Source organism: Mus caroli, chromosome 11 (genome assembly GCF_900094665.2).
Source record: "Mus caroli chromosome 11, CAROLI_EIJ_v1.1, whole genome shotgun sequence".
In the NCBI taxonomy this organism is placed as follows: domain Eukaryota; kingdom Metazoa; phylum Chordata; class Mammalia; order Rodentia; family Muridae; genus Mus; species Mus caroli.
In genome coordinates, this window is record NC_034580.1 from 6,209,042 (window position 1) to 6,218,498 (window position 9,457).

The 9,457-nt window shown below is 40.1% G+C and overlaps 1 protein-coding gene across 1 annotated transcript in view; it reads left to right on the forward strand.

Moving 5' to 3' along the window:
- Positions 1 to 9,457, forward strand: part of Abca13 (ATP binding cassette subfamily A member 13) — a 471,059-nt gene that overhangs the window by 323,861 nt on the left and 137,741 nt on the right. Inside the window, exon 48 of the mRNA XM_021177120.1 lies at positions 5,749 to 5,860. Coding sequence (XP_021032779.1) covers positions 5,749 to 5,860 — 112 coding nt within the window. The remainder of the gene's footprint in view (positions 1 to 5,748; positions 5,861 to 9,457) is intronic.

Below are 9,457 nucleotides of genomic sequence, written 5' to 3' on the forward strand. Positions count from 1 at the left end.
TCCTGGAACTCACTCTGTAGACCAGGCTAGCCTCGAACTCAGAAATCCGCCTGCCTCTGCCTCCCAAGTGCTGGGATTAAAGGCGTGCACCACCACGCCCGGCTGACTTGACTTTTCTATCCAACTCTAGACACTCCCTGTTGCTATTAGATGTATGTGCCTTTGCTTTTGGATGCCTGGAGCATAAGCCTCTTGCCCAGAGGTCAGGTAGAAGTGGCTTGTGTGTTGTTCTGACTCCTGTTTCTGTTGGTCCATATGGGTCTTCTGCACTGGTGGTGATTTCTGGAGATTTTTGCTGCCTGACGTGCTCTTTACAGGCAATTGAATGAGCTCTATCAACCCTTCATGGAATTCACTTCTTTCTAGAAAGCCAAGAAATCTGATATTGTGAGAGGAATGAAGGGCTGTGTTATCAGAGCCCAGAGGTGGCTGCTGTCCAGTCAGTGATTTCATTTTCTTTCAGCAGCAGCTTTTCCTTCAGCTTTCTGGCTGTGTTTAAGATACAAAGGATGATTTATTTGTCCTTCTGATGGAAAAGTAAAAATTTGGATATGAAGATGACTTAGGACCTAATTCAGGGCGTATGGAATGCCTCCCAGGGACCTCTCTGTGATAGCCTCACTGACACTTTGAGTGTATATTTTATTTAGTCTAAATTCACTTTCCAGCATATGCATTTCAAAAAAGGGGCCAAACACATGGCTCATACCTGTGTGTATATGTAAATGCACATACCTCTGTGTGTGTGTGTATGTATAAAACATTTCCTCCTGCCTACACTTTTACAGAGGTGAGTACATGTAGAATGACTTTCTATTCTTTCTGTTCTACTGAGAAAAAGAATTGGAGGTAACAGAATGTATTCTTACTTCCTTTACTAAACTATCTCACTTTCTGACTTTTGGGCCAACATTGCATAACTATTTCTAGAGCACAATATTGTTTTAGGAAATAATTCTTTGGAAGAAAAGAAACACTTCATTTGAATGCTGCAAAATCCTTAGTGAAAACTTTAAGATCATCTTAAAAGTTACTTGATTTAAAAAATTAACAAAGCCCTCTCAAATGAAGGTCACTCAATTAAAAAAAATTGAAAGAGGAACCTAAGAGCATTTTAAAATCTATTCCTGGAAGATCACTCACTCAATTCTTTATTGCAAAATAAAACCATACAAATATTTGAAGTAACTACAGGTCATCAGTAGCCTTCTTGGTACAGAGGCATTCAGTCTGTGACTGCAGGGCTGGACGCGGTGGGCTGCACTTCGTGATGCCATTTGGTATTCTGACTGGGAAGGTGCTTCTGTGCTTGGCCTTGACTCCTGCTCCTGGGAGTGATTCCCAGTCCATCATTTGCAAAGGTCTGCAACTTTGTTCTTGGACAACCATCTGTCATCTTCCTTCTGAGCCCTGTGTGAGGAGGACATGTAAAAATGGTCACTGAGCAGGGTCTCAGCTGGCCTACAGAAAGCTTGGCCATACACCCTCTTGCAGTGGGCATTCAGTTCAGTCAGGTGTTGACTGCCTGGTGCAGCTCACTGCAGCATCTAGGCTGTTTGTTGATGTAATTAAGGACCACAAGCTGCTGAGCCTGTGGTTCTTGTTGAGACAAGCACTTAGTGAATTCTTAAACTTAATTACTGGGATCTGGGGAGTGTCAGACTGCCAGGGAGCAATGTCTACTTTGAAGTGCGAGGTCCTTCTGTCCCTTTGAGAGGGCCACTTAACTAGACACTTGCTCTGAAATATGAAACTCTCAGCATCTTGCTTAGAAACCTTCAACACAGGTTTGCTGGGAAGTTTCTGTACTTTGTCTTCAGAGATAGCATAGGTGACACTTTTGACAAATGTACACCACTCTGTAATAAGGACGCACATTTATCAGTGGTCCACAGAGACTATCTTGCCACTTTTCCAAGCACTTCTGCACCTTTCTCCTCCTATTTTCAAATTCCTACAAGCTTCTCTTGTGACCAAGGTGCTACTCCTAAAGTGGCGCCTGTATTTTCAGTTTCTGTGACAGCCTCACCTTCTGCCAGTGTTAATTGCTATGTCAGTTATCTGGACCCAAATAAATACTCAATGCTAAAGTTTCCGAACATCAATGGCCTGAGCAAAAGACATTTATTCAGCTCAGAGCCTGTAAAGTTCTGCTGCTGTCATCTTCACTGGGCTCACTGTGGGAAGGAATGAGGATGTGTGTAGTTAACTGGCTGTTGGCTTCTGATAGGAGGAAGATAGATAATTTAATTTAGAATATTTAAGGAAGGAAAATATTCTTCATATGAGTGGGGGAACTTGAAATGAAAATAATTGCTTTATTACTTGCTGGCCTTGGGAAATGTATTGCATACCCCAAAGCTACATACTCAGAGGAGTGGAAGAAGAGAGGTTATGGAGATAGACAAACATACGTATGGATCAGTATCTTTATTACTTCTGTAATATGGATATATGTATGTATATATACATATATATATATACACACACACACATATATATTTTTTTTCTTTTTTTTAATTTGTGAATTTAAAGGAGGGTGAAATGGGCTATAGGGTGTCGTGTTGTGAATGCTGAGTGACCACTATGGTACATCTGTGTCTGGTATGAGAGTCAGCAGGGTAAGCTGAGAAGATTATCTCTGCACAATTCCTTCTATAAGGAAGTGAACACTAATCAGAAGCAATGCAAAGCAGATATTTAGATCAGCCACCGAGGAGCAAAATAGAAATAAAGAACTGGTAACAGGTCTCATTTTCTGGAAGGAAACAGCACCTGACTTTCATTCCGAAGAAATGTTCAGGCCACATGAATGCTAAGAATGCACTGCAGTGTGTGCATGCATGAAGTCTGAGCTCATCTCTACTTTGTGTTTTATCTTCCAGTAGGTCAGCCCAGCCAGGTCCCCTGGGTAACATCAGAGTTCAGGATGGATGTGCATGCATCTATGTTCTTTTCAAATCTCTTCTATTGTCTCATTTTTTGGTTCAAAGCAAGTGTTCAAGCACAGAGTCTCATGACAAAGGAGCAAGAAATTGGGCTGTTGAGAAATGGGGGTGCCTCGTGTGTTCTAGAATGGCAACCTCAGAGCCCAGACAGTTAAGGCATAGCAGGTAGCATAGGCATCGTACTCTCCAGTGCTTTTATCCTCCTTTTACCACGAACCTGCTGTTATCAGTCTTCTAAAATATTGCAAATCTACAACATTTACAGGTAAAACAAAACAAACAGGCGGAACAAAATAAAATTTTAAAATTCCTGATCTAGAGTAATGACTACATTATTTCCTCTTCTCTTTCTCTTTTTCCTTCTCATTTGTTAAACTCTTTTTTTCCTTTTTGCCAACCATAATTATTTTATTTTTTATCTCTTGTATTTTCTTTCTTTTTTTGTATTGCAACATTTTTATTAGATATTTTCTTTATTTACATTTCACATGTTATCCCCTTTCCTGGTTTCCCCTCTGAAAACCTTTTATCCCCTCCTCCTCCTCACCAACCCACCCACTCCTACTTCCTGGCCCTGGTATTCCCCAACACTGGGGCATAGAGCCTTCACAGGACCAAAGGGCCTCTCCTCGCATAGATGACTGACTAGGCCATCCTCTGCTACATATGCAGGTGGAGCCATGAGTCCCACCATGTGTACTCTTTGGTTGGTGGTTTGTTCCCTGGGAGCTCTAGGGGGTGGGGGTGGGGGTGGGGTACTGGTTAGTACAAATTGTTGTTCCTCCTATGGGGCTGCAAACCCCTTCAGCTCCTTGGGTCCTTTCCCTAGTTACTCTACTGGGGACCCTGTTCTCAGTCCAATGGTTGACTGAAAGCATCCACTCTGTATTTGTCAGGCACTGGTTGAGCCCCTCAGGAGACAGCTATATCAGGCTCTTGTCAGCAAGCACTTGCTGGCATCCACAATAGTGTCTGGGATTGGTGATTGTATATGGGATGGATCCCCAGGTGGGGCAGTCTCTGGATGATAATTCTTTCAGTCTCTGCTCCAAACACACCTCAGTGTCAAAGACAAACATTACCTCAGGCTAGAAAGGCTAGAAAACAACTTTCCAAGTAAATGGTCCCCCAAAACAAGCATGAGTAGTCATTCTAATATCAGATAAAATGGACTTTCAACCAAAAGTTATCAAAAACATAAGGAAGGACACTTCATACTCATCATAGGAAAAATCTACCAGGAAGAACTCTCAATTCTGAACATCTATGCTCCAAGTGCAAGGACACTCAGAATTCTCAAGTGAGGAATACTGAATGACTGAGAAAGACCTAAAGTAATGTTTAGCATCCTTAGTCGTCAGAGAAATGCAAATCAGTTGTTAAACTCTTAATGAAACTGTGTCATGGTAAAGAATGAGATTGTGTACTGACTTTAACGGAACCTTAAGTTTCTTGGGAATATAAAATGACTATTGCCTGTGTGCACAAGTGTTATTGAGTGTGTGCGTGTGCATGTGTGTGTGTGTGTGTGTGATAATACAGAACTGTGAAGGAAATGCTTGCTAGGCAAAAGAGTTAGACAGACTTCTGAGATATAATCCAGACTCCTTTAGCTTAGTGCCTACTCCATCCCAGATCTCAGGCCTCAATCTCAATTGCAGGATCATAGCTCTAAAATATCCAATATCTTGGAGTAGAGTTTGCCTGTCCTGTGCTACTGTACTTAGGCAGAGTTCAAACATGCACACAATGAATATCATGTCTTTGGTGTTTAGTAGGTTTTAGGATGGCCCCTTTTTCTTACAATTTAAGAGATAACTTTATGAAGTAAATAAGCAGTTGGAAACAGGAGTTAGTTGTGTGAAAGATGGGGTGGATGTCTACTGAAGTAAAAGAATTGTAGAACATTGACTTGTACAGTAGGTTTCAGTTTTATTTCATATGTATCCCACTTTATTACTTAGCTGTTAAATATAGTCACAGAAAGATGGAGGATAAGTGGCTTGAGGCAAGGCTCTCACTTAGAATATGCTAGTGTACAAACTCAAGGAGGCTTCTCCAAGCACTAACATTGTGTGGAATAGTTTTTATTCATCAGTATAGATTATCTATTGAAAAGCAGCATTGCTAGAACTGTGTGTTCCACCACAGTTGAATTATGACCCAATCTTGAATTTCTTGACGATACCAGCTTTCGATCCTTACCATACATGTATCAGTTTTTATTAAACTCTTGATATTTTGAAGAATGGGGAACAGTGGTTCGATTTGCATGTTTTATGATATTTAGCATCTGGTCCTTACTATAGTGTCTCTCTTTTCTCCTTCACCTTGCTCATTTCAAGAGGGGCATAGGTTTATTCTCCATGCTCAACAAATGTTCAATTCAATTTATTTTGAGAAAAAATGTTCCATGTGCAGTTATTAAATTGAAAGTAATCATTTTTTCTGATCATCTTCCACGCCTTTAATTTGCAGGTCAAATTTCATTAGCTTACCAACTGAGAAAAAAATATATAATGGGCTTCAGTCCCAAATCCTGTGAGACTGTAATTATAAAGCTACATTCACATTTGTTCTGGGGAAAATTAATCTATTTTTAGCTGTAAATTATATGCTTGAGATAAATATAAAATTAGCAGACTGGAATTGGCTGTCACTGTCAGCCATGAGGGAACATTTCTCTGAATCCTGCCTTCAGGTGCTATGGAAGCTTATAACAAATGTATTCTAGCCCAAGAACAGACTTAAGAACCATTTTCATGAAATCCATCATTTTTTTTTTGTTTGTTTGTTTCAGGTGTGGTACAACCAAAAGGGTTTCCATTCTCTACCCTCCTACCTGAATCATCTCAACAACCTGATCTTGTGGCATCACTTACCTGCCAATGCTGTAGACTGGAGACAATATGGTAATGTTATTTATTTATAAGTATAAATGGACTACTTTCAATATAACAGTATTTTTAAAAATAGAAGTTTTACTTTTATTTTTTAACATTAAAGTTTTACTTTTAATTAATTATGAATTAATAATGAATGATAGGAAGAATGTCGAGCAGTTTCCTACCAGCACTGCATGCATAAAAATGCACCAAGTTCTGGACTCCCTCTGCCTCTTACATGAAATATTCAACCTTCTTGAATCCGTGACCTTGTCTGTGAAACAAAAGGTGTTCTGAGAGTTTATTTCAAAAATTGTTCTACAGTTTAATACCATCTAGAAACAAAAGTAAATTAAAATTTTAAGGATACAACTGTATGGAACACTGTAGTAGAGAATAAAGATTTCCCTAATGTGTGATCATCGGGGAAGTGAAGATTGTAATTTGATTTATGTTGGCCTCTTGTCTCATCAATCACTTGTGTCAACCACTGACTGATTACCTATGCTTCTCGTTTTGGAGAATGGCTCAGGTCCATTTCTAGAATCCAGAGTTGTTTTCTTGGTTTAGAGGTCTCTATCATCCTTAGCTGAGTAGATAAGCCATAATTTATCAAGTTGATTAAGTACCATTATAAAAACAACAACAACAAAAACAACGACAACAACAACAACAACAATCCAGAAGCCTTAGCAGCAACAGGCCACAGCTGTCATGGTTTGTTTAGCTTGTGCTTGTTGAAGCATCAGTCCTCATGCAGGACAGTGCTGAGCAGCTACTCTAAGGTGTTCCCTTTGCTTCCTTTTAATATCTGCCTCCTAATTTCCTCCTGGTTTCTTTACTTTCATATGTATGGGTGCTTCACTTACATGTATATCTATGTGCCAAGTGCATGCCTTGTCCCCCAGGAGGACAAAAGAAGGCATTGGATCCCCTGGATGGTACTGCGGTTGCTAGTGGTTGTGACCCACTGTGTCAGTACTGGAACTCAAACCCAGGTCCTCTGTAAGAGAAAGAATTACTCTAAATCACTGAGCCATCTCTCTGGACCTCTATCTTTTTACTTTTACTGGATTTTTGTGGTTTCCTTGTGCATACAAATGGCAAGTATTCTACCTTTGCCCATATCTCCAGCCTGCTGAAACCTTTTAAAATAAGGTGAATTAGTTTTATCACTCTGATGATATCTAATAATAATTGATAATATCAAATATTAAAATGTGTATGGCTAAGAGAAGTACAAAAGAGTTATACAATCCTTCAGAGTAGGAACCGAAAAATGACTTTAATTAAGGGTCTAAACTATGTCAGGAACTCCATTAGGATTTAGCATCTATGGTTTCTTTTTAATTTTCATGTCAGAATTTGTAAGATAATGTTTTATAGATGTACCCAATTGAGACTAGGCTCCACAACTCTATGGTTTTGATTGATTGTGGATTTCTGTAGTGGTCTCCATCTGTTTCAGAGAGAAGTTTCCTTGATGAGAAAGTTGGTAAAGTCTTACCAAAATGACTGCACAAAAGTTATCTGAGCAAGGAAGACATCAGTGGATATGCTGAAATGTCCCCAAACATTGGGAAAACCCTGCGAGGCTTCAGCCCTTCATAAACGATAGGCAACTGAGGAAAGCTGTGACCTAGACATATAGCCTTCTCCAGGGAAGGGTACACTGATTGGCTGTCCATTGCCAAATGGTCAGATTTGCAAACATATCGACAAGCAGTCTTATATAAAGTGAACTGATTATGTTTAGGAATATATTGAGTGTATGCATAAGAATATATGCATATACTAAAAATGAGAAGAGAGAGCATGAGTTTGAAGGCAAGAGTCGGATATATGGGAGGATTTAGAGAGAAGAAAGGGAAGGGAAAAATACTGTGACTAAAGTATAATTTCAAAACTAAAACGAAAATAAAAGATAGGCACTATATGCCCATTTTATTGGTTAGAAAACTGATGTTCCTTATAATCATCTATGAGGCAGGTACTGAGCTAGTTTGGCTCTGGGGCATGGTGGCCTCTTGTTCTCATTAAAAGCCATCTTCACCATCTTCACTTTTCTCTCATGTTCCATTGAGAAAGCCTTTCTTTGGACAGTCTCCATCAAGGAGTATCATAATGACCCTTGAGTGATAAGTAATACTTTGAGGTCAACTGGGCAGTCTAGAAGTCAGGATGACAGGCCAAATTCTGGTGTGCTTCAGATTTCAAGGACTTCAGTTTGACCTTATCATGAAGTTGAGTCAGGAGAGTTTGGTCTTCTCTCTGAAAGGATTTTTTCTTTGTAGCCAAATTCTACTTGACCTTGACTGATACTGCCAGGAGAAAAGAATTTTTTAGTCAGCCAATTGATGGTTTTTCCCAATGTCAAGGATAAGAGCAGTGTCATAAAATGAATAGGAGAGAAAGAATGAGAGAAATGTACTTCTCACATTGTAAAGGCATTTAGGCAAGATCAGGATGAAGCTAGAGAAGAGAGCATGCTAAAGTTCAAACAGATGGGAGAAACTTTGGGGCACTGGGGACAGAGACAGGAAAATATTTAAGAGCAAAAATAGAAATTTGGGCTTCTGAGGTTGAATGACTGAAGTCAGAACTGATAGCCCTTTGAGAAATGTCAGGAGAAAAAGGTACTGCAGAGAAGACCCGTGTGTTCTGCAGGACTGATGTGGAGTGAGTTGGGGGAAATATGCAGTAGGGTTCAGAACACTGGAGAGAAGAGATCAGAGCAGCCCTGCAACCTTAGTCCTAACCTTACTTTAAAAGTGACAAGTAAATGTAGCCAGATGAGCAACCTCAGCTTTCTTATTCAGCCAGGGCACCAGACAGCTGTGTTGTTCATGGCTGGTGTCCTGAAGGGACACTAACTGTTGTTCCTCCCAATTCTTATCCACTCCTTTCGCGTTTATATTAGACATTCTCCACTCTATGTTCTAGGTTTCTATATTAAAAATGGAAATTTCATCTTTACCAAGAGTCTCACTGTTACTTCTTTTAGAGTCTTAGCTTTGATTTGCTCTCTACAGTCTGCAGTTTTCTGTCCCTTGTGTCTGCCAGCCTACAGTTTCCCCCTTGTGACTCTAACAGGCTACAGCCCCTGCTTTCTTGCTTCTTCTGGTCAGACATTTGAGCATCTTTGTTATCAGAACCTCGTGCACACATCACATAGACTAACATCACATGGAACCTCTCCTTCGCTTTGGGAACATTGGAGGTGCAGAGTGACCACCACTACCTAAGGTTCATTGGCAACAAATTGTAACAAATGGTTTAGGCTCTGGCTCTGGGAACTTCTTTACCACTGCAGCACCTGCAGTGATAAACTCTTTTAGAGCAAAGAAAGTAGTCTCAGTTATCAGCAAGATGTCAGAGTAGAAAAACTTCAGGACATGGCTACCCCAGGGATATATTACAGGAAAAACAGGAAATGGACTGTACTGGCTAATTTTGTGTCAACTTGACACAGCTGGCGTTATCACAGAGAAAGGAGCTTCAGTTGAGGAAATGCCTCCATGAGCTCCAACTGTAAGGCATTTTTCTCAATTAGTGATCATGGGGGAAAGGCCCCTTGTGGGTGGTGCCATCTCTGGGCTGGTAGTCTTGGGTTCTATAAGAGAG